Source organism: Centroberyx affinis, unplaced genomic scaffold (genome assembly GCF_046629955.1).
Source record: "Centroberyx affinis isolate AG114_WGS23_722 - 3 ecotype Tasmania unplaced genomic scaffold, CSIRO-AGI_Caff_v1 ptg000078l_1, whole genome shotgun sequence".
In the NCBI taxonomy this organism is placed as follows: domain Eukaryota; kingdom Metazoa; phylum Chordata; class Actinopteri; order Beryciformes; family Berycidae; genus Centroberyx; species Centroberyx affinis.
The window spans coordinates 193182-219859 of NW_027278787.1; the positions used below are offsets into that span (position 1 = coordinate 193182).

At 40.9% G+C, this 26678-nt stretch overlaps 1 protein-coding gene across 1 annotated transcript in view; it reads left to right on the top strand.

Moving 5' to 3' along the window:
- LOC139645902 (plakophilin-3-like) overlaps positions 1-24211 on the top strand; it is a 33442-nt gene extending 9231 nt beyond the window's left edge. Inside the window, exons 2-13 of the mRNA XM_071521775.1 lie at positions 1057-1145; positions 4092-4711; positions 5809-5932; positions 6226-6430; positions 7917-8076; positions 10623-10740; positions 12268-12432; positions 15817-15999; positions 17110-17263; positions 18408-18603; positions 19645-19732; positions 23607-24211. Coding sequence (XP_071377876.1) covers positions 1057-1145; positions 4092-4711; positions 5809-5932; positions 6226-6430; positions 7917-8076; positions 10623-10740; positions 12268-12432; positions 15817-15999; positions 17110-17263; positions 18408-18603; positions 19645-19732; positions 23607-23648 — 2144 coding nt within the window. The 3' untranslated portion in view covers positions 23649-24211. The remainder of the gene's footprint in view (positions 1-1056; positions 1146-4091; positions 4712-5808; positions 5933-6225; positions 6431-7916; positions 8077-10622; positions 10741-12267; positions 12433-15816; positions 16000-17109; positions 17264-18407; positions 18604-19644; positions 19733-23606) is intronic.
- Positions 24212-26678: the final 2467 nt, after the last annotated feature.

The window sequence follows — 26678 nt, forward strand, 5'->3', positions numbered from 1 at the left end:
TGTGGAAGTGCAGTGGCAAGATGCATCATTTCCTCAGGTGGTGTCAGAGATATTCTTAGTACCAGACAGATTACCAAATAGATGATGTCATGCCACCCTTGGGACATTCAGCATCATTTTGTCAATGCTGGAATTCAGTGGTGAGATTCATTATTCCCCCGAGAGTGAAAGAATAAGCAATAGAATAAATGGATAAATCGAGATTGCATATCTATATCTACCTATATCTATATCCATAGTCCAACAAGATGGTGTAGGGGATTCGCTCAGTGATCCCACATTTGCCTGCCTAGTTTGTGGGCCTCTATGATTACTATATTAGTTTCTCATCAGTTAGATAATAATGAATAACAGGAGAGATACAGGCCTATTGTCTGACTCAGAGAGTTGTCAGATCTGTCAGCAGGGCAGACCAAGTTAGAGGTTTAATATCAGGGCAGATCTAGTGCCTGTGGCTCCCTCACAGTAACCTGACCCCCAGTGTGTCCAGTGATTCCCCTGCTTTAATGCCTCTCTAGACTGGATGCTGACATAAGCCCTTTTTATACAGCTGACCCAGGAGAAATTCTGTTGTAGAGCCGGGGGAAGAGTTAATCATGATCCATTTCCGCAGGCTTTCTTTATCCACTTTCTACGCGGTATGATCATCTTTACACTGCAGAGGGGAATCGGTGGGAATCAGTGTATCTGGTTAAACAATAAACATTGCATATTTCGTAGTAAAACCAATATGTGCCATTCTCAGAGAAAATCATACCAAACTACATAAAAAAATATGGAAATTTACGGTGGCCTTGATTATCAGCAAAGGTAAAATATGATTTAGATCTTTTCTGAATTATTACTGAATTATAAGCACTTATTTCAATAAAATTTCAACTTTTAGAATTGGTCAGCTTGTTATCCCCACTACTTCCACCAAAAAAGACGGATGGTATGTTAGTGAGCTGTGTCTTTCAGCATCAGAGGAGTCCTTTGTTGTCTATAACTGAGAAAGAAAGTTGTCTTTTTTTTTTCACTGCCCTAACATTATATCTGTCCTCTCTCTCTGTCTAGACTACAGTCTTCCAGCGGCGAAGAGCTTCCACCCCACCCATGGCTTCAGTTCCAGATCCATGATACACACACCCAGCCGCATCATGGCTGTGAGTACTATTATTATATTAAAAATCAAGAAAACCTTTAACGCCTATAGCCATTGATGATGGCTTTATAATAAAATGTCACTCTTAATGTAATAAATTCCCAGAAAATGTAATAACATCAATGTAACAACTTGTACGAATAAGAGCTAAAAATACATTATACCCTATATCAACTAATAATCCTCTGGTTGATATAATAATGTGATGTGATACATTTTGGTATTACATCATCTGGAAAATATGACATTATCAGTAGAGCTCAATATATAGGACATATGCATAACTCCAAAATCCAAGTCACTGGGGATGGGAGTGTCTTGAAATTCCAGTGGGTGGGGTGTTTTTGTTCCAAAACAGAGTATGGGCCGGAAAGTGAGTTGTGAAAGCCAGAATTCTCAGAACCTGGCCAAGTAATCATTAAGTCATTCGTACTGATCAACAACCCTGTCAACCCCCACACATACTGTATATTATGGTCATTTTGTGCTATGGGACAGTACAAATCTGTCAAATTGCAGCTTTTATAGATGAATATGTTTCATAAGTTGTAGGTTTGATGACCGGGAGAATGTGAGAACGGTATTTTTACCTCATTTGCACAATATTAAACAGTTTTCTCGTCACATCATGTTTTGCATTGCCACCTATCCCACCATGCCGTATGCATAAATGGAGGTGAACTGTTTGCCTTGTGAAATCACGTCTGGTGTGCAACTGGCATGTGGGTTGACATCTTGGTTCTGGCTCTGTGGGATATCACTGTGTGTCTCAGTAACACTGTGGTCTCACAGCCAGAAGGTCGTGGGTTCGATTCCTGGTTGTATCTGTGTGGAGTTTGCATGTTCTCCCTGTGTTCTCCTGGGTTTCCCCTTACAGTCCAAAGACAGGCAAGCCAAGTGGATTGGAGACGCTTGGTGGATACGAGATCTGTACAGGGTATGCTAGGATAGGCTCCAGTAGCACCTGCTGACATGAAGAACAATGTCATGAGAAAAGAAAAATATAAACAGGACGTTTGTCTGTTGCTTTTAACCAGCCAGTCCAACAATGCCAAGGCCAAAGTGAGCTTCCTGCCTACTTCAGTAAGCAGTAATGGAATGGAAAATGGAAGATGGAAAATGGAAGAGCTGTTGAATGTGGAACTTCCTATACCACCTATTCACTGTCCAGCACAGTTCCAACTAGAACTCTAGAACTCAAGAACTGTCCCTACTAAAGCTGTTTTAAAGGGAAGTTAAGTGGCCAGTATTGAGACAGACTGGCTAGTGCCATGTATATCCTATGATCTTTTGATTGTATTCTTATTGTGTGTTGTGTTATATGTCAATTTATTATTTTGTCTTCCACTGAGCACCACAATGGATATAAGCAGTGGTGGAAAGTACATTTACTCAAGTACTGTACTTAAGTACAGTTTTGAGGTACTTGTACTTTACTTGAGTATTTCCATTTTATGCTACTTTGTACTTATACTCCACTACATTTTAGAGGGAAATATTGTACTTTTTACTCCATTACATTTATTTCACAGCTAAAGTTACTAGTTACTTTTCAGATCAATATTTTATATTTAAAACATTTGATCATCTTTATAAAATAACTATAAAATAGCGTTGCTATAGATTAGACTACCCAAAAGTATAGCTAAATTGTTAAAATTAGCTTCACGTTGACAACTTTAAAATGCTGCTTACATGTATGTCAATAAATCAGTATTAATATTCCAATAATTTATGAAAAATATAACTCTAAATGGGGACAGTTTGCATAATGAGTACATTTACTTTGATATTCTAAGTACATTTTGCTGCCAATACTTATGTACTTTTACTTAAGTAAGGTTTTGAATGCAGGACTTTTACTTGTAATGGAGTATCTTTACATTGTTGTATTGCTACTTTTACTTAAGTAAAAGATCTCAGTACTTCTTCCACCACTGGATATAAGTGTTTTAAGTAACTTTCATGTGCTATCTGAAAATATATGTGAATTGGTTTTTTTTCATCATGTATTTTTATATTCCCTACTATCTAGAACTAGTCTCAATGTCCCTTTCTTTTCATTTGTCTCAGCTCTCTCCTTACCAGCCCATGTAACCTGTCACACATTAAGAGCCAACCCATCAATCCTGACATGTCCATGCAGTATTTCACAAGAACCCTCCAGAGTCGAGTTTAGATGCTTACACACCTCCCGAAGAGAGCATACAGCTCAGTGTTTTGGACGCGCCATTTTGCGTATGTTTTTATCTTGACGAGATTGTACGCCAGCTAAAGTCTTCCACCTGCTCCCTTGACCCACTCCCAATGAAATGTGTCCCTAACTGCCTATCTGATGTTGTTCTGTCAATTGTCAACACCTCATTGCAATCTGGTTCTCTGAAGACCGCTATAATCAAACCACTGCTTAAGAAGAGCAGTCTAGATTACTCCATAATTAGTAATTACAGGCCAATATCCAATCTTCCGCTCCTCAGTAACATTATTGAAAAGGTTGTCTATAAACAATTACATGACTATTTAACTCACAGCAGTCTCCATGACATGTTACAGTCCGGTTTCCGTGCCAACCACAGTACTGAAACTGCACTTCTGAAGGTGGTTAATGACCTTAGAGTCAATGCAGACGCTAACAGGCTCTCAGTTCTAGTACTATTGGACCTGAGAGCAGCCTTTGATACGGTGAATCACAACATATTAATCCAAAGACTGGAACATTTTGTTGCATACTGTATTGCATATATATTTTTTTTGTGATTGATTTTTGATTTGTTAGATGTAGGTATGCTTGTTTTCTGTAAAGTCCTTTGAGACATGCTTTTGTGATGATGTCTATATATACTTGACTTGACAAAGAAATGCACAAGGCAATACTAATGGTCATACAACCATGGCCGACACTTACACGTTAGAAATTATATTCTAACCCCCCCCTCCTCCCTTGCAGGTTCCCACAGTACCCCTTCACTCCTCTGGCTTCTCCTCTCGCTCTGCCATGGAAACTGGCTACAGGAAGAGCCAATCAGGAACCAACGTGGTCCAGAGCAGCTACCAGACCACCCAATCACACCCCAGAAGCAGACGCTCCAAGTCGCTTTGCCAGGCAGACCAGGAGGAGCTTCCTCTGTCTGTGCTGCTTCCTCCGGAGAACCCCGCTTACCTGACGCATAGCCCCGCCATCGGCACCCTAAGGCGCAGCCTCAGTGGAACGTTGGCCCAGGGAGGAGGGGGCTGGCAGGATGAGGAGCTTGCTTACCAACACACCTATAAAGGCCCCTCTCACCGCACCATCAGCCGCATCACCAACCGTCAGCAGCACTATCAACAGCAGAACTCTGCCTGGGGCCAGGAGGGCTGGGCTGGGACCGGCAGGGTTGCCCCTATGGCAGGGGACGGGTGGGCGGGGCAGTGGCAGCAGCATGTGTCCAGGACCGGTACTGCTTTGGGGACAGGGCAATACCAAGCCCCACTGCACCGAGCCGCCTCGCTGCGCAGCATGAGGAGTGTTGGGAAGGGAGTGGATGTGATAGAGGGAGGATCGACACACAGCAACGACCCACTGGGAGGGTGAGACACATCATTACTTACCTCTGGTCTGCAAAAACATCAACTTTGTTAATGTGCATGCTGCTGCATAAGATCATAATCAGGAGTGTTTTTATCTTACTTAAACGCACAGTATGTAATTTCTGCCACTAGGGGTCTCTCAATCTAAACAATAACAAGCAAATAGTAAACATGTTGTCCCCCACCAGTGATGCAGTTCCACCCTTGGGTCAGTCTCATTCATTGTCAATGCTGCCCCCTAGCGGCACAAAGTCAATATTACAGTGTGACTAACAAACGAACGAACTAACGAACTAACGGACGGAGACTGATCCATAATGAATGAATAATCGCAATCTGTCACGAGTGAGCAATAAAAACAATAGAATGAAATAAACCACAGAGCGGCTAGAGTGGCTAGCTAGCTATTTGGCCGACTTCCTTCCTCACTCTCTGACGTATCATCTGGTGTTTCCTGTGTTTCCCCGGAAGTTAGGGGGTAAAGGGGATATGACGCCATTGACAGGCGACCAAATGAAACGCACCATTACCTTGAATAAAATTACGGATTTCTCTGGGTTTGAACATTGTTGGAAACATTTGGGATAATGTAAGTACACAACTCAAAAAAATATATAACATAGGTCTAGTCGTTTTTAGATATTTTAATGCAGAAATGTTACATATTATACCTTTAAACGCAAGTAACAGAGAGCAAGAGGTCAAAGGTCAAATGAGCATTACAGCATTGTCATTGCTACACAACACAAAGTTTGCTATTGCGAAAGAGGATAAAGAGCCAATTCTGAAACAGAGAATGTAGCTAAAATTAATTACTCATCAGGAAACTGTAAGAGGTTGCTTAGTTCCCTCCAGGAGCTACACATTTTTTCTCTTGTCATGGGTAGTATTTATTTGATTTGATCAAAGTTGAGATATGTTCAACATCTACAACGCGAGGCACATAGTTTGGAGGAGACATATGCTTGCAGTGACCAAACCACTGACAATAACTGAAAAAAAAGCGTCCTATGTGATCATGGCCTAATCATGCGCTGTTGTCTACATACAGTTTAACATTCTTGTATGGGTGTGTGTGTGTGTATGGGTGTGTGTAGGATGCAGGGTCTGGACATGGCTACAGCAGTCAGATATCTCTCCGAGTCAGACATAGGAATGCAGGTTCTGGGAGCTGCCTATATACAACACCAGTGTTACCATAGCAATGATGCCAAAAACCAGGTAAAAAGTTGATACTTAATATGTTCTAGTGTTGTAATTGTTGATTGTATATGTTTTTATAACTTCCACTTGCTCTATTCTTATTTATATTCTTATTCATACTTTGATGTATCCTATTACTTGGTGTGATTTGCCTATATAGCCCAGGGGAAATTAAAGTGTGTGTATATATTTGTCGTTGTGGTGTGCATACAAATGTGTAGATACTGTATGCATGTGTGTATGTGCATGTCTCTCTATTAATGTGTAACCTGATCCTCTCTCTCTCTGCCTGTCTATGTCTCTCGCTCCAGGTCCGAGCTCTGCTGGGCGTACCGGCTCTGGTCCACCTTTTCTCCAGCGACAACCAGGAACTGCAGCGCTTCGCAACCGGCGCCACGCGGAACCTCATCTACGAGAACGCCGAGAACAAGGCAGCGCTCATCGACGCCGGCGGAGTGCTGCGTCTCGTCAGCATCCTGAACACACCTGATGACGAGCTCCGCAAGAACATCACAGGTACCAACAAACCCTGGATCTGACGTTCACATGAGAATTTGTTTTCAAAAACTCCTTTTTATGCCTCCGGGCCAGTGACAGCCGTGGCTGGAGGCATTATGTTTTCGGGTTGTCCGTCCGTCCGTCCCATTCTCATGAACGCGATATCTCAGGAACGCCTTGAGGGAATTTCTTCAAATTTGGCACGAACGTCCACTTGGACTCAAGGATGACCTGATTAGATTTTGGTGGTCAAAGGTCAAAGGTCAGGGTCACTGTGACCTCGCGTCCGTCCCATTCTCAGGAACGCCTTGAGGGAATTTCTTCAAATTTGGCACGAACGTCCACTTGGACGCAAGGATGAACTGATTAGATTTTGGTGGTCAAAGGTCAAAGGTCAAGGTCACTGTGACCTCACAAAAGGCGTTTTTGGCCATAACTCAAGAATTCATACGCTAATTATGACAAAATTTCACACAAATGTCTAGGAATAAAGGTATAGGATAAAATGATGAAGTGATGACATTTTATATCCAAAAGTCCTAAGGTTCAACTTCACTGTGACATCATAATGTTTTGCTTACCACTGTAGCTGAGAAATTGGCGGAGGCATACAACCGCAAGGCGGTTATTTCTAGTTTTAATATCGCAGGCTTTCCACGTAATCCTTTCGTGGTGGGAAAATGTGACATTGTACTCATTTCACGAAATTTCAGATCAGGCTGAACAGCTACAGCTGTGTTTTGTGTGTGGAGTATAGATGAGACAGACTACTGTGTCACAGTACCCTACTTTTGGAAGCAAATCTACCTTATCAGACTATTTACTTTTACTTATAATGTTACTGAATGAACCTACACCCACACCACAACCGTCTTTTTAGGTATCTCTCTTTTTCTAGCTTGGTGGTTATATATTTTGACATTTGCGAACAGCCAATCCTCTAGTGCAGTGGTTCTCAACGTGGGGTCCGGGGACCACCAGGGGTCCTTGAGGGCATTCCAGGGGGTCCCCAGCAAATTGATGAATTGTTAAACTTCATTATTTTGTCATTTTAGAATGACTATTTTGATCATAGCTTCACTGTTATCTCTCTACCTACAATACAGATAGTCATGGAATTCTGGACAAAATCATATCTGACAATAAAAATATTCTCAGATTTTGGTCCAAGAGACAAAATCTCATCAAATGGGGGTCCGTGGCCCTAATGTGGATTAAATTAGTGGTCCTAGATATGAAAAAGGTTGAGAACCACTGCTCTAGTAGAACTTCATGATGGAGCCAGCTGTGGTTGATAGGATATTTCTGACGCAACTGCAAAGCTAGCTTGTAGCTGAGAGGAAACTGACACTGTACATTCCTTTATTTGGGATGTCAACTCTTCCTTTCTTTCTCCCTGTTAGCTGTTTCCACTTCACTCTTGCATGAGGTTACTGTAATAATACTCATTACACAAATATGCAAATCTGATATTTAATGCATAGCACCTCCGTTGTGGCTGCAGGTATCCTGTGGAATCTGTCTTCCAGAGACAACCTGAAGGAGAAGCTGTCCAGAGAGGCTTTATCAGAGCTTACAGACAGAGTGCTAATTCCTTTGTGCAGCAGCATCCAGCTCAGCCCTTCTGAGAAAGACATTTTCTACAACACCACCGGCTGCCTCAGGTAACACCGAAGACCCTTCTTAGCCTACTGACCTACCTAAACTGGTTTTGGGTTGATACATGTAAACATCATTAGATAGTGTTTCCACAATACCAGAATTTTGACTTCATTACCAAGTTGACATCTACTATCTACAATTTGCTCCACTACTTACTATTTAAAACTTCAACACTACTATGATGTCACAGAACAACTGATATGCTTTTTCAGGTTACAACAGTTGCACAACAGATGTGATTTCACAAGGCTAACAATTCACCTCCATTCATTGTCTATACGAAGCGAGTACAACTGAAGGGCGGCTCTGTCTATTCTAATCCTTTTCCTTCTCTTAACTGTTCCAATCTGAACATTGTGACATCGCATTGGAATTTCAGCTTGCACAACCCACTTTTAAAATTCAATATTGATTTCAGTCTTTTGCAACACTATCAGAATAGTATTGGAATTTTGGTTATCATGCAAGTTAGGCTAAGATGCCTGACTTACTTCCACATTAAACAGGTTACTGTGGCATGTAAACATCTTACTGCCTTCACTTTTGGTTTTTGAATTCAGTCTGTCAAAGTCAGACTCACACAGCATTATGAGTACATTTTAATATCAACAAAAAACATTGCACCGAGTAGTACTTGCTATTACTATTATCATTTATTTCCCCTATATTAGAAATAAGCTATTCTGTTAACTGGTTTATAACAAGGACACTCAGTCACAGGGTATCAAAGGATTAACCTGAATAAGACCTTAACCAGAGTATGGCCAATAGTCATGTTACTCTGGAATGGAAACATAGCCAGTGATCTCGTGACTCTTGACCTCTTAGTCTCTGACTCCAGGAGTTTCCCACACAGAGGCTTTACCTGGGCGAGCTGCCCAGCTGTATTAGTGGCCACCCAGATAGATTAGATAGAGCCCCATTTTAATAATTTTTCGTATCCGTCCAAGAAAGGGATTGCCATTGACTAACTAGAGGACCTGACTAGAGTGGACCAAACAATCCTCCTCTGCCCCTCCCCTCCCTGTTCACTCTGCTACCGCATGTTCCATACATGCAGAAGGGGATGTACACAATTGCATGCACTCTGCAGAGAAACGCTGAAAGCAACACATGATGTTGCCCATACATTCGCTCATGTATGCCGCATCGCCACAATATCGGCATGGCCACCACAAAATCAAAAATTGGTCAATGTATAGAAATGCAGCGTTAAGCAAACGTGAAACCAAATCGGAGATGTGTTAAACAGAGATGTGTAAAATACCAAACGACTTCATGAATCAGGAGTCATTCTGCCAAACGAGTTGTTTGCCACACGCAGCCATTTAAGAATTGAGTCTCGTTCGCGAATGAAGATGTTGAGCAGAAATTGAGCTGCGAGTCGCGCATGCGCCGCAAGCGTAGGAGGGTGTCTAGACAAGCAGAAGAGGCAGACTGTTCAGTGAGTGAGTGAGTGAGTATGGAAGCCCATTTCCGCCAGTGTGATGAAAAAAAAAGATCCTGTAAGTCATTATAATAAGTTGGTATCTCAAAATAATGAGTTAGTATCTCAAAATAATGACTTAGTATCTCAAAGATACTAACTCATTATTTTGAGATACTAACTCATTATTTTGAGATACTTACTCATTATTTTGAGATACCAAGTAATTATTTTGAGAAAGTTTCTCATTATTTTGAGATATTAAGTCACTATTTTGACCATTTTTTTCATCACACTGGCAGAAATGGGCTTCCATAGAGTGAGCGAGTGAGTCAGCGAGTGAGTGAGTGTGGCTTCCAGGGTAACCCTTGCAGTGTGCACTGCAGCACGAGGTTTAGAATTACAACAAAATAAGCAGTCAGGTATGAGTAATTCTGCTAGCGAGCTGACTAATTCACACTTTGCATTCCTCCACCTAAGTAAACTATTTTGTTTATTCCACAAACTTAAACCTGCAATAAGCGATATCAAACCTTATAGCCTATCCTGACACTAATGTGTACTATGTGGACATTTCACTGAGACATAATGACATAAACCAATATCCAGATACGCGCGCCAGCTGTGTTGCTGTTTTCACCTCTTTTCTAAAGCTTGTTGTCAAATTCTGCACCAGAACGAAGCTTCTCCCGGTCCGGTAGCTTGGCACCTCCCTCGCTTTAAAAGCGGCTCTCACCCCCTCCCATTCCTGAAGAAAGTTCTCGTAATGGCGGAATCGACGAAGCGAGCAAGTACACTTGTTAAACTAGTAAACTGAGTGACTCATAAAGAACCGAATCACATAAAAGAGCCAAGCTTTGTATTACTACTGGCCACGGCTCTCACTGTAGGTAAGGACAAGTAATTAAGCCCCGCCCACCAAACAACCACTGCAACAAGTCAATTCCCAACCTGAGAGAAACACTGATGTAGGTACAGCATAGCCTTCTAAAAGATACCGCAAATGACTTCAGTAATGTTTTACCCATTAACTGCTGATTGGATCTAAGCTTATCCTTATGATATCCAAGATCACACTGTATTTCTCATTCTGCGTGTGTGTGTGTGTGTGTGTGTGTGTAGGAACCTGAGCTCAGTGAATGAGAGGACGAGGCAGAAGATGAGAGAGATGCGAGGCCTGGTAGATTCTCTCATATCCTACATTCAGAACGCTCTACAGGAGGACAAGGCAGACGACAAGGTAACTCCAACCTTCAAAGTAATAATCCATGACATTTTCATATGTAATAAATAATTGTCTGTTTTACTGCTCTCTATTGGCGATTGATATAACACAATAGTAATTCAACCTATATCCAGTTCATGAAAGCTTTTACATTTGCTGTTACCAGACACCCAGTGTCCGGTAACGTTCCCGGTGTTGTGCCAGACTTTGCTTACCCTAAAAAGTGTGTTTCCCCTAGAGGTCTCTCTTCACCTTGATTTCATGTCAGGGAAGAAAATAACAAAATGTTCAATTCCTGTGGATTGTTTTGCTATTGTTGGCTTTTCAAACTGTAAAACTGTGTTATAAAAATGTCTGAAACATTTGAACAGAGATCACGCTCGCTTGTGATCTTATTGTCTCAAACTGCAAGTGTCCATTGATTCAACAAGGCAGCTGTCAGACTGTATATTAGTCTGCTTGTTTCTATGCCAGAGTAACCTCACTACTGGTCATGCTTTGGCTAAGGTCTTACTCAGGTTAATCTGTTACATGAATCTTTGATACCCCGTGATTGAGTCTTCCTGTTTCCATGAATAAACCAGTTAGCAGAATATTCCCCCTCCCTCATTGACTGAGCAATAGTAGCTGACTTCTGATACAGGGGAAAGAGATTATGATCCCAAGATAGGGCTGGGCGATAATTCAATATTATTGTTTATCGTCTTTCAGTGGAATCATATCGTGATGATATGAACATATTTTGATATTGTGACACACATTTCTGCTGTCTAAATTGATGATGACAAGCAAATTTTAAATATTATTTGAATATTTCAGTTTTGTTTGACATCACACCTAACATTACCATTCATTTCAATGAGATGAACATTCATTTGATTATTTAACATGATTTTGCATACATGAACCATATTGTGATATATATTGATATCGAGAAAAGTCCTTATGATTATCATGATATTGATTTCAACCATATCGCCCAGCCCTGTCCCAAGAGCAATAGTAACTAGATGGCACTCAGTAGAACGCATACCTCCTCCTCAATATATGCCACTTCCACATGATGGATTTTCAGCAAACGTTAATAATTTCTTACATGCCACATTACCAACTTGTTTCACATCAGAAGATGCACACATTTTCATGACTGGACCTGAAATGGGACACGAGATATGCCTGTTCAAATTCTAGCCGCTTTTAAGCATTTTAGCCGATTATCACAGCACCTCTTGGACAATCAGCTCTATATCTGTTCAGTAGCCATAAGGGCTGCCCTTCTACCACTGTACCAAGTTTTGGAAAAATTGGCTGGGCGTCTATGTCTCTATGAATCGTGGGAAAAGTTAATCAGTAATTCTTTGCCGCATGATCAACAAAGTTCAACAAATTTCCTGCAAAGTTTCATGCAAAACCATTTATAACTTTTAGTGCATATAGTTAGTTCCCCCTCAGGGTAGATGATTCTGATTATTTATGACTTGTCCACCTCCGCCTCCCTCTTCTTACACCTGCACCCCTCCCTCCCTCGGTCTTCATGTCCAGGGGTTGGAGAATTCGCTGTGTGTCCTGAGGAATCTGTCCTACCAACTTTACATGGAGCTCCCTCCCTCGATCCGCCACCGTTTGGAGGGGCCGACCAGGGCCTCCGCCTCCAGGGACAGCCAGGCCATTGGCTGCTTCACCCTGCACACCAAAACCACCAAAGAGGTACAACACAGGACTCATGGAAATCACGTACCTGGTCACAAATCAATCACTGGCCCTATACCTTCAGCCAAATAATTTATTCCAGCGTAGAAGCATGAAATCAATGGCAGTTAATGCAGGTAGAAAATTAGATAGTGGTATCAGAAGCTTTACATGCAATGGTATATAGTCAAAGCAGAGTCGGAAAGTAAGGGAAATGTAATTAGGCTAATGCTATGAATTGTGTAGGTTCACCAAAGATGTAAATGGGACTGGCAGTAGTGTTGGTTTTATTTTCTTATGTTTATTACATTACTCGCTCTTCCACTTGGTCACAGTAAGTTTGACCCACATGCATGTCCACTATTAGATTAATACAAATCAGAGCTAATATGATTTGCCAACATGTTTGACATCATTTCCCTAAATATTTCCTATTCTGATTCTTATAGTGCTATAGTAGTTTCAGAACTTTCATTAGCAAGGTTCAATCAGAACAAACTGTTTTTGACAGCTTTTTCCATTTCATTTCATTTCAATGTTTATTTGAATAGGCACATACATAGACATAGAATATTTAAACGAAAATAGTCTGATGTCACATATCATAACATTTATAGCCTAAGCTAATTTGCAATGTTTGTCCCTAGATGGGCTTTTGTAAAAATACTGTTAAAAAACAGATATAGAGTACAACAGATATAGAGTACACACACAAAAGGACATTGTCAACATAAGACAGATAGTACCAAAAAAAGAAAAAAAAAGAAAAAGATAACCTGGTATAAGAAAAGGAAATGGGGAAATAGAGAAAGAAAGAGAAAGACATAGTCACTCATGACTGGTTGCTCTTCAGAAACTGTTTTAATTTGTATTTAAAATGATCTCAATTATGATCATGTTTGAGATGTGTGGGTAATGTATTTTGTTTTGTTCCAATCCAATCCAATTCCTGGTCGCGGTAAAAAGCTCTTGAAAAGTCTTTTGGCTTTCCGAAACCTACAGATACCCTGCATTCTTTTTTGACCCCAAATTGTTTTTCATATTAAACATTTTAGATAGACAAAAGTAATATTTCAGACATTTTTTATTATTCATGACTAGTGTTCTATTGTTTACTTTCATTAGTTGAGACTGTTGACATTCACCCGCACCAGAGAAATGGGAGTATTGGACATATATGGATGACAATGAGCAAGCTAGGTGCTTCCCCTCAGCCTCAGTAAGAGATATTAGCTACATAACGAGTGGCCTAGCAGATACAAACCCTAGCAATGGCCTCAGGTCCACACGGTGGATCAGGTTCCAGTGCAGCACAGAGAAGCAGTGGATCACATTACTCAATAGTATAATAGCTCAATAGCAGCCAATGGCGGCTAATGGAGGCTAAGCATCAGGCCACCGTTACATGTATGTTCTCAGACTGGAGAATAGGACTCATATGACCTCTTTTCACATGTAATGCATCCCTTGGTTCCTCTTCTCCTTTCCCTCCTTTTCTCTACATCTGTATTTTCACTGTTCCCCATGATGAAATCAGGGGGCGGCAGGAGGGACTGGTGCTCATTCGTTGGTTTGTCCATTCGTTTGTCCAACTTTAATGAGCCTTGGTGGAATGTGAGAGGTCAAAATGAAAACTCTAAAAGGAAAAATCCACCTGAAAACATTTTAACACTGTTAAAAAACAGCAATTGGCGATGTGCCTTGCATTTTGTTGTTTGGTGGTGTATATAGCTTACTCCTGCAGATAACTGGCATAGACATAGACAACCAGAATGCAATGCTGCAATGATGCCATTTTAGTAAGGGGCGAGGCTGCAATCATAGACATGGCCCAATGTTCACTAGTTGGCTAGCTAACTATATTTTTATTCCCATACGCCCACCTTTGATTGAAAGCAGCAAGTTCACTCCTCTTTTCTGGGGGTTGTCAAAAGGCATTCTGGGAAACATCGAGAGTCGGGTTGAGGGAAAGTAGGTACACCAAAAAAGTAAATTTCAACACTTCATCATAAAATTACTGCATTTATCAATACACAGGATATGATGTAATATCTCTTGTGCCATAATCCAAGGTGAGCATTCCTATGGAGGCCCAATTCAGAGTCTAACAATGATACACTACCATACCAATGAGTACCATAGAAAACATCAGTCTACACCTCCATAAATCTACAGCACCATAAGACAGGCAGCAACATTCACCAGCTACCTACTCTAGTATCCTCTATTTTGTTAAGCGACATGGTGATAAATGACTGCAATAAGCAAAATATTGGCATTTATATACATTTATATGGCTAAAATACGGAACAGATGGATGCGTAGTCCGTCAATAATAGAAGTCTTGGGCTCCGTCAGCAGGTCCGTCACCAAGGCCCACGACACCTCAAGAGGGCTCAACAGTGTATTCCAGCGTCCCAGAAACACCCCCCTCTTTGCCCAGACTCAGCAGACCCAAGTCCACTACACTACTGTCGCTGTCACCTGCACCTTGTTAACAACATTACTTTACAATACACGCTAGCATCAATATCCCTTTCTATTCAGAACATTAAGTTACACACTACATCTAAACCCTACCAAGTCACACACTATGGAAGTTACAAGTTACCGGAATGTATTGAGCAGCACAAATTGATGACATCTAACCTCGCATTCACACTGCGAGCAACATAATCAATAAGTCAGCAGAAGTCCTGAGTCATTGGCCATGAACAGTGCATCTGATTTCCCTGCTTCCTTGTCTCCCTACTGATATGTTTTGGTTGCATGACCAATAGCTTTGCCTGGTAAGTGCAAAATGGACTTCCCAGTTCTCTACTACTTTTACGCTGTATCATTCTATAGTATCTAAGGTGGCTTTCACACCTATATCATTTGGTGCGGATTTTCATTTTGACAGGTGTGAACACAACATGTAGACTCGGGTGCGGATAAAAACTTGCAAACGGTTCGCCAAAAAGCGGTTTCAGTCCTCTTCCATGTGGACAGGGTCATTTCTGGTGTGATCAATTTGTGTGTGAACACAAACAGTCCGACCCAAAGAGAGGTTGTTTGGCTTACCTTCCCATTCTAGTTTGACTTTTTTGTACTCTTGCCAAAATATCTGTCTAATAGGTCAGGTAACAACCTAGCAAATTCTGGTTTGGACTTTAAAAGGACTATTACAATGTGAAAACATATATGCAGCTTTCTTATTGTGAATTTGTTGGTAATGCTGGAACAACAGCTTACTCGCTCGTTAACTTTACAGTTTGCAGTTTATCTCCGACGCTGAAAGATAGAAGTACAAAACGGTTTATTCGCAATTCCACAGGTCAGTCCACAAGACAGTAGTGGCTAACACAGGTATGCCTCCATCACCATCCTTTTTTTTTCCTCTCTCTCCTCCCCCTTCCACAGCAGCATAACCAGGATCTGTCCATTCTGTCAGAGGTGTCCCGCCAGCCGAGGGGCGTCGAGTGGCTGTGGCACCCTAAGGTGGTGGCGCTGTACAAGGCTGTTCTGCAGAACAACGAGAGCAGCACCACCAGCCGCGAAGCTGCCATAGGAGCCCTGCAGAATATCACTGCAGGAGATGCCAGGGTAGGATCTCCACACACATCACTATGCAGACATACAATCATAAAGAATGCCAGTGAAAGTTATAATAAAAATATGAAACATGCATGAACATCCAGAATGCGCTGCAGTCTGATTGAACTTTAACATACGTTGCAATTGTATGCTTCTGCAAGAAAACCAACAGTTGCACACAATCAATAGAAGTGACTTTGATACCGCTTTCATTCATTGCGCAAGTCTGATAAACTGGTCAGTTTGGATGTCTGAATTTAAGATTGTAACAAGATTGTGTAAATGGTCTGGAATGAACAGCCGGAGACACAGTATTCCAGGTTCTTTCTTTGATAACACATCTTAAATCTAACAAAAACCAACTGAACTTATCTAATAGTCAAACTCAATATTATCCGTCCTTCACTAAAATGTGTTTCCATTATTTTGTTGGTTGGCTATAGTTTGTTTTATTTAAGTGATTGAAAAAGTTGCATATTTGGCTATGTTTACATGCGCAGAATAATGTGACTATTGCCAATACTGTGAGTAAAGCAACAGTCTGTTTAAGCTGTTTACATGATTGCATAAAGTGACAACTCCCCATAATAATCCTGTTTACATGACTGAAGTTATTTCGATTGTACAGAGAGGATTGTGGAAATACAATATTTCTTTTCTTTAATAACAATAACTTGTCCTGCCACTATCAAATTTAACCAAAGCAATTACAGCCATGATTCTGCTCTATCACATCATGCTGTTCATCGCAGCCGTAGGCCTACTTTTGGGAGACCTGTTGGACAGAAGGAGACGATGCATGGAGTTGTTGCACTCCGGTGTTTTTGGATGAGGATAGAGCGAGGATTGGTGGGAACGGGTGGTCTTGAGGGAGTTCAGTGAAGATGAGTGGAGAGAGAACTTGACACTGGAGCTGTGTGAACTACTTCACCAATGCGTCCCCAGGATCTCACCGTCCATGCTCTTGTTGCCCCTGATGATTTGTACTGTGGAAACTTGGAAACTGTGCAGAATAGCGTACTGCGTTAAAGCCAAGTTCCCCACAGGGATCAATACAGTTTCATCTTAACTGAGTTCATCTAAACCCAGTACAAACTAATGTGAACTCCTCTTTGTCAGTGGTCATCCGTGCTGAGTGGCGTGGTGTTGGAGCAGGAGAGGATGCTGCCCATCCTTTTGGATCTGCTGGACACCAACAGCGACATGGAGTTGAGACCGCTGACTGGCCTGCTGCGGAACCTGGCCAGACACGCCACCAACAAGAACCACATGGGTGAGACGCATACTGCCGGTCACGAACACCAGGATTGATGATTATGATGAAAACAAACTAGACTTATTGTAGTCTGTAGCGTAACTATCTGGTGTAGTGTATTTAAAGCGGTAATACGCAGGTTCCTGTTACAAGGTGTGCGGGACAGTATGGCGTCTACGTCTTTGTCTGTCTGTGTGTAGACACATTCTTGTGAACACAATAACTGGAGAACAATATGATATAAACTTCATATTTACAAAACAGGTACCCCCTATAGAGTAGATGATTGATGACAATTTATTAGTTTGCTTAGCGTAACTAAACCCCAAACCCAAATCTGTGTAAAGCCTGACATCTAATGGTGAAAACTAGGGTACTGAACTGGCCATCTGCTATTGTCTGGTCTTTGGTACCAGGTGATGTCACCACCTGTTGTACTGGTGGCACCAAAGATCAGCCAATAGCAGATGTTTTTGCCTTTTTTTTGCTCATTTTTGTGAGAATAGAACCTAAAGCCGCAGTTTGGCACAGTGACCTGCTGGAGCCAGTTCCATAAAGCTAGTTTAAGACTAGTCTAAGCCTTAGACTGGTCTTAGATTCTCAGGTTGGACTACGCTAATTAAGACTGTCTGTTACTTAAATATTACAACTGACTTATTTTGAGCTAGGAAAGTTAGCCACCTTCCCCCTGGCTAATCTTGAGTTAAGAACTTTATTGTTATGGCAACTAGTCTGCCTAACTGTCGGAGTGGGAAGTTTAAATAATGTAGCTATTTCATACAAGATGGCAAATCTTTGGTTTTTGGAAAGAGCCTGAAGAGGAGAGTGAGTCTTTAGAGACAGAAACAACCCATTAGAGATCTACAACAATCAAGAAGTAGTTGGAACAGGTAAATATAAATGTCTATAGCAAGTTTGTCTAAGACTAGGTCTATCTTTATGCAACTGGCCCTGCTATAGATCATGACTGAGCACTGAATAAGCGTCTTAGACACCTATAGGTACCTGTGTTGATGGCATCATGCATTTAAAGGATATTTTCAACCCCAACACACATAGGTGGAATTGCTACACATCAATTAAATCAAGAGTGCTAAAAGGTCAGTGCATTCCTTTCAAAATAGTCCAGTAAGACACTAATCCCCCTTCTTGGTCCGTGCAGCTAAAAACGTGGTGAACTTGCTGGTGTCTAAGCTGCCTAGTGATGGCTTGCAGAAAGAGCCGTCCAGCGAGGTGGTGGTCAACATCTGTGGAGCCCTCAACCACTTGGTCACCAGCAGTTCACTAGCAGCCCGTGACATCTCTTACTTCAACGGCCTGCCCAAGCTGGTGGGCATCAAAACCTCCCATGACAACAGGTAGGACTGACCTTTAATCCTCTAACTCCTGACTTCCAACCCAGCAACTATCAATGTAGTACACTGGGGAATTGGAGTAGAAGTATTGGTCCTTTTCTGCCCAAATAGGTGCAAATAAAGACAGTAGGACGGCCTGATCTCGAACCCTGGACTAAACAAACAGCTGATAAGATGCCAGAAACTGTGCTGTACACTATAACATGCAGTGTGTGAAAACATATTGTACTACATGGCAATATCAGCATACTTCATTCAAACTATACTAAAACCCAACTGCTGATTTGTGTCCAGTAGGGTTAGACCAATATAACAGTTGGGCCGAAAAATGTAATATGGCCACTGTTGTCCACCTCTGACATGATGGCTCTGATGCAGTTTGATTGATCACATTAGAATAGAATTGATAAGTACTACACTGGTTGTGTATGGGAAGCTCACGACCTTAACTGATTCTAATGATCGGTATGCTCTTCAGAGGCTTTTCCACCCTGCTAAGAATACAGTTCTGGTGAAAACACTGTTGTTTTTGGCCGTTAAAATGGTCAAATGTAAAGAAATTGAATATTGGTACAAAATATTGGCAACTTTAATCTAAAAATATCACCAGCGGTATATCAGCCTTCAAAAATCCATACCCGTTGGAACCTTGTGACTGGTGTTATGTTGTTGTTATCTATGATTAGTTCATTTTCGCATTAGTTGCGTCACAGAGAATTGTATGCTCCTTATTATTTTGTTATAATTTTTGTGTTGTTTATTCAAAACTTTGGACATGCCAATGCTGTGACATCTCTGTGACCTCTGTTTCCTGTTCTTCCCTTCACTTTACACTTCCTGGAATTGCTACTGTTCTTACACAACAGCCTCCGCCCACTGTGCTGACCATTACCCAGTCTGAACCACAACCTTATTCTCATTGACACATCATTGTGAAGTGTTTATCGTATAGTAATTGGGTTTCTCCCTTCTGCTCTTGGTCTGGTATTTCCTGCCTGTTAGTCTGTGTTGTTTCTAAGTGTCTGTTACTCTATCTTGGTTTAGCTCTGGGGCGCTGAAAGCTGCCAAGGCTGCCTCGACCGTCCTCTGCAACATGTTCCAGTATAACAAGCTGCACAAAGACTACAAACTGGTGAGATCCATAACCACTGGCACCATGGGCCATGATACCCTGGCCAGCTGTATTTAGTCCCAGCAATCTGTCTTAACGCTAGTCTACTAACCACTACTAACCCTAACCAGTCAGTCCATCTTATCGTTAGTCTAGTCTAGTCTAAATACTAACCACTACTAACCCTAACCAGTCAGTCCATCTTATCGTTAGTCTAGTCTAGTCTAAATACTAACCACTACTAACCCTAACCAGTCAGTCCATCTTATCGTTAGTCTAGTCTAAATACTAAATACTAAGTACTTTAGTCGCAGCAATCAGTCTTAACGCTAGTCTACTAACCACTACTAACCCTAACCAGTCAGTCCATCTTATCGCCAGTCTATCTTAATTCTAATCTTGCCTAAATAGTAGCCTCTACCAAACTTAACCAGTCAGTCCACCTTAATGCTTGTCTAGTCTAAATACATATATATGTAATATATCACCATGCAAAATACTGGAATAATAATACTGCTTTGTCATTTGCTCATTTGGAAATGTATGAGTTTCTGTTTCTGTAGGTACCAGTGTTTTGGGATTTTTTTTGGGGGGGGGGGTTTGTCTTGAAATTCCAATGGGTGGGGAGGTTTTTTGCCAGCACAGAGTGAGTTTTGAAAGCCAGAGCATCTGGCCAAGCAATTATTGAGACATTGAGTTATTGATCAACAACCCTAACAACCCCCACAAATATATTATGGTCATTTTGTGCTATGGGACAGTAAACATTTTACTTATTGTCCCAATAAATAGACATTAAGACACAAAGAACTAAACTCATCACTCAAAATGTGTCTGCACTCTTTACATGGTACGTTGCGAATGAAGGCGCGATTCTGAAATATAAATGGAGAGGAAAACGTGTGGGTGTTGGCAGAGCGCGTGTTGTTTTTACATAGTTCTCTCACCTTTTGTCTCCACCAGATGGTTTTCTATTTTTCATCTGCACACATCCGTTTTTTGTCCCAGTTGACCTCCACTCCTTTTTTCCCTCTGGCCTCCTTTTCCTCCCTCCTTCCCTCTCCCTTTTAACCCTGAAAGCCTGGGCCCTGTTAGCCTCTGGCTCTGCCTTCTCAAAATCATTTGGCTCAGCAAATGCAAATATTTTCCCTGTAGCTGATATCAATTACATTTTGGAGTTAATGAACTTCTTCATGGCTTCTGGGGAGGTCTCAATCATTTCTGTCGAATGCATTATGCAAGCCATGTTGGGAAATCAAAGATGATGCAATTTTTACTGTAAAAACATTTTTTGAATCCGTGTATTCTTTTTTTCTGCTTAAAATAGATGACGGAAAATCATAAGCTCGTCTCATGTAGCACAACAAGAATCACAAATGTGCATTAGGTTTTGGTAAACAACAGATCTGAAGTGGTCATTTGTCATGATTACACAGGACAACATGAAATATCTATGGCTGTCAGATGCTACAACTGCTAGTTGACTTGTTACAGTAGACAGTAATGGAATCAGGATGCTTGAAGTCATGGATGATGTTATTTTTACTTAGTGTGCGCCTTCATATTCTTTGTTGGATTGAATTGAAATAAAAACTAAATCATTTCAGGGTTGCAGTGATGACCAAGTGTTCAATTAGGCATTTTTTCTCACATTATTTACTGGAAAATTGTAAGCACATCCTTGAATGGGAATAAAGCCAGATAAAGCTACAGATAACATACAACAGAGAGCAGTCTTGTTTATTTATCCAGCCCTTTATCACAGTCAAGTCTCCAAGGGCTTTTTTACATCACACACAAAACGCCTGTGGGCAATTCGGAGTCTTCAAATCTTGCTGTGAGGCGATAGTACTAACCAGTTTTTTTTCCCTGTTTGTGAAGCTGATAAAGATCCAGAGTGCCTGGCTAACAGGATTACAGCAGACTGGACAGGAAGAGGGGGAGCAACTCCTTTTATAGACAAGAAGGTTTACCAGTCTGTTCTGGAATGTCACACTGATAGATCCTATTAAATAATATCTTAATTCTCTAATGCCTACTATGAAGTGTATCCAACTGTAACATAAAAAACAACGGGCATTAGAAGTGGGCAAGGAAATTACAGAAAAGTAAGTCCACAAAAGTGTGTATTAAGAAGTGATTTAAAAGATGATACTGAATAAACAAGCCCAAGTTCTTTTCCTCATTTGTTTTCAAATGTAACTGCACTACTTGTGCATTCTTGCAAGGGTCCCTACTTTACCTCATGTCTACTTGACTTGAGTCTATCACTTCCAGTGTTTGGCCTGGGTTTTGAGTTTTTTTTTTAGTGTTGACTGATCACTCTCAGACTGGAGGAATGTAGAGAATCTGGCTGAGGCATTCTGGGTTTGTCTCTCTTCTGTCTTCTGGGAAGAATAAAACCAGGGTTTGGTGAGGTGGATTTGGCAGCCAGCGGACACCGTTTGTTATGTTCTTCCCGTATCTCCCCCCCCCCCCACTCCGCCCCCACATGACTGAAACTGACAGAGTAAACAAAGGCCATCTGTTTATCTGTCTGCCGGCTGGCCACGGTCCTTTCCTGACCTAACACCACCTTTATGAATGCTTAGTTTAACTTATTATATCTTGATAGTTATGCTTTTGTGTATTTGTCCCCCATGCAGTGAAACGCAATTGACACAAAACTTGCTACACACATCCAGCCATCCTTACAAATTACACTTGATTGGCCTAATGAAGGTAATTTAAGGTCCACATTTTTAACTCAAACATAATAACTGAGACAGCAGTGGTGCAATTTTGACAAAACTTGGTCAAACAGGTCAAAAGTCTCAGGGGAAACTCATAGCACATTTGTGCCAGAGTGAGATATTGACAATGCAGAAACGCACTGGCAAGATGTATTCTATAATCCAAATCCAATCCAAATGAATGAACAGATGAAGAAGTACCCCTCTGTGATCAATAACTGCAATTTTTCAAAATCAAACTAGCAGTGTTTGCAATATTATATGCAATATAACAGACAGATGACAAAACAGACAATGTAACACCAGATCCACTCACTGTAATTTTGAAAATGCAGTTCAGAGCAGTTCAGTTCAGTTCAGTTCAGTTCTTTATTGTGCCACGGGGGGAAATTCATTTTGCAGCAAGGCACAATAAAAACGGGAACAACACAAAGCCACGTAGTTCAGTACAAATACAAAAAAATATATATTCCATAGAGTCCCTTAAAACAAAATAAAGTGTTAAAGTGTGCAAAAATGCAGAAGTAGAAAGTAGAAAGTGCAGCTGTTTACATTATGAGCAAATTAAGCATGTTTATTGTATGTGGTATAAAGGAAAATTTATATCTATGCAGCGGTGAGATAAGTCATTCCCACAAGTTTGGTCAAAATTCAATCAGCGGTGTCTTCACACAAATGAATCCACACACAAAGACCATATTCTATACCAGTGGTTCTCAACGTGGGGTCCGGGGACCACCAGGGGTCCTTGAGGAGGTTCCAGGGGGTCCGCAGAAAATGGATGAATTGTTAAACTTCACCATTATTTCATTTACAAGAAGTTAACACAGTTATAGAATGTAGAAGAATGACTGTTTTGATCATAGTTTCACTGTTATCTCTCTGCCTACAATACAGATAGTTATGGAAATCTGACATTCTGACATTTTAACAATAAAAATAGTCTCAGATTTGTGTCCGAGAGACAAAATCTCATCAAATGGGGGTCCGTGGCCCTAATGTGTACTGAATTTGCGGTCCTTGGTATGAAAAAGGTTGAGAATCACTGTTCTATACTATACAAGCATTGGGTGACATAACTTTAAATGATTAGCCCAAACAGTGATTACATCATCTGTTGCCTTGTATGACATTGAATTGCATTGTCTCTTTATGCCTTCCAGAAAGGATTTGCCAGACGAGACTTCACAGATGTCACCATCTAGGCCATGATGGATTCAGATGTGTTGACCGTAGGATGGAGGCTGCTGCGTGGAAGAGAAGAGAAGAGAAGAGGAACGACAGAACAGAAGGATCTAATGAGCGGTGAATCTTTTCAGGCTTTGATCAGGCTCAGATCATCAGGCTCGGATGATCTGACTCTGATGGCGTTTACAGGAGGAGAGAAACGGACCGATGGACTTTAAGTTCGTGCTGTTTTTCAGGTGGTTGTGTATTTAACTTGGCTTGGCTTAGAACAGATAGCCTGTGCTGATGTGCACTTCTGCACACACACACACACACACACACACACACACAGAATGGACTTTATCCCCTAAAACTGTTTCTCTGATATGTGCTCTGTGTGTGTATTAGGGTTCGACTGATATGGGTTTTTGAAGGCTGACACCGATACCGATATATTTTGGATCGCTGCTGCTGATATTTAGTGCCAATATTGAATATCTTTAAATCTGACCACTTGTATGCCAAACAAAATCCAAGTATTCAGTGATTCTCCCAGAATTGTATTCTTATCAGGATAGAAAAGCCTCTGAAACAGCGTTTAGTATGGAAGCCCGTTCGTTAAAAGCTCAATAAAATAAAAAATTAATTGTCAGTTTTTTTCTCACAATTCTTTTTATCTCAGAATTTTGACTATTTTTTGACAAATCCCCCCCCCCCCCCCCGTCCCAAAGGGGGAAAAAAAGTTAGATACAAAGAATTGTGTCAGAATTGTGAGAAATAAAGTCAGAAGTGGAAGAAATAAAGTCAGAATTCTGAGATATAAAGTCAGAATTGAGTCGTTTTTTATTATATTGAGTGGCGTGAATGGGCTTCCATAGTCTAGACTATCATGGGACACTAATAATAATAATAATATTAGTAGTTCATGCTGATTTTTATGGAATCTGATAAAAATGTCTCATGAGAATCATTTGAGGTTGAGGGCTTTCCACAGGCAGCCAGTGTAGTATTGATCAATTCTACAAATAATAGGTACTCAAACAAACTGCGTCATATCGATCATATCAGACTGGACCAGATCCCGTTTTTAATAAAAAAGACAATATTGGGCCCGTATATCAGCAAACCAATATATCAGTGGAACCATAGTGTGTGTGGGTATGCCTGTGACTGTGACAGTGAAGCTACGTTTCATCTCTTAACACCACAAAGGTCAGACCTCCACCAACTTGTATTTTTTCTCCACACACCACATCATCTGTCCTCACGTTCTCTCATCTGTCCGGTTCCGTTATGTTTTTGCTACAGCAGGCTTTAACCAATTAGAGAACCAAGCCAAGGAGAGAAACTATAGAGACTATTTTAACCAAGCTCACTGACTGAGCTGAGCTGAGTTATTAGAGCGATTATAGGATTAGTTGTATATCATTATACCACAGCTGTATTATTTTTTTTAATTTACACTATAGCAAGAAACCAAACCTTTATGCCACGTTCATGTCATGTCAGGTTAGAGTCACCATAAATACAAGATGTCAGCTGGGGAAAACCGTTCATAAGCAGTTATCTTCACACTAATACAATCAACACTATTTACAAAGAGTGAGTGCATGTCAGTGCAGTTCATTTTTGGTTGATTTTAAATTCATAAATAAAAATGATTCTAAATGTGGGCGTTTCAACGAGTAAAACGTGAATGCGAACACGGCTTTTGATGATATTTTCCAATGTTTATCACCTATTGGACAGCATAACTGTTTTCATCTTGACTATAAACATTTTTTTAATCAACTTACAAGAAACATTGACTGCTTACAAGGTACTACTGTACATCTGTGCATATTTAGGTAATAGGTCGACCTGTACCATACATTGTTAATGTTATGTGAGTTCTACAGGTATAGGACACACACTATATGTAGGCCTGAAGTAACTTAAGGTGCATTTCACTAACCTTTTGCACTGCTCACTGTTGATGTACTGATATTGTTTGCATCATTTTACTGCTGTGTAATTAATACGATGTCTCACTCTGCCTCAGTCCCGTTGTTTTCCCCTGTTTTTATGAGCTCAAACCAAAATGTATATTGTAATACTACAATGGATAACATCTAATCACTTTCATCTCAATCAATAGGCCTATTGATAGGCTATATGATCCTGGGTTCCTTGCATAGAACCTGCTCACAGTTTTTACAGCAGCTTAAATAAATGTGATGTTTTGTGGGTTTTTTTTTATCTTGTCTCCATCTTTGGTGCAAAGTCAGTCATTATGTTTTCACCCGCGTGAAAAAAAAACCAAGGACGAATTGATTAACTTCATGTCGATTGGCCAAAAGGGGGCGTGGTAGTAGGCGTGGCATATCACCAAAAGGTGCGTAACCTCTGAACAGATTCATATAACACTCAAAATTTTGATTACATGCTTGTCACAGAGCAAGGAACAACTGTTTAACTTTTTACGTGGATTGGCCGAAAGGGGGCGTGGCCTATCACCAAAAGGTGCATAACTTCTGAACAAATTCAAGTATCACTACTAGATTTTATTTACAGCCTTGTCACAGGGCAAGGAACAGCTGATTATCTTTTCACGCAGATTGGGAAAAAGGAGGCATGGTGGTGGGCATGGTCTTCCACAAAAAGGTGCATTTTTGTGCATTTCAGAACTGATTCACATAATATTAAAAGGTTGATCAAAAGGTTGTGCAGGGAAGAACCACTGGGCCATGCCTTCTTATGGTTTTTGGAATGTCTCTGGGTGAAGCCTTGCGGGGTGTTGTCAGACATGGCAGAGTTCTGTGCTCTACTGAGCACATTTTCTAGTTACTGTGGTGTTTTTATTTTGTCTCCTATCTTTGGTGCCAAGCGGCCATTGCTGTGGTGTTTCAGCCCTTCCCAGAGATCTCTTGTCAATCAAACAGTGTGTCCAGTACTGTGATGTGTTTTTGCTTTAATTTTCTGTTGATGCAGTTTGAGTTTCTCTTTTCTTTGTCTGTTCTGTCATGGTGGCTATCGCTGCTCACGCTAACTGTCCAGGTCTCGTTGTATTGGTCATTTAACAGGCCGTC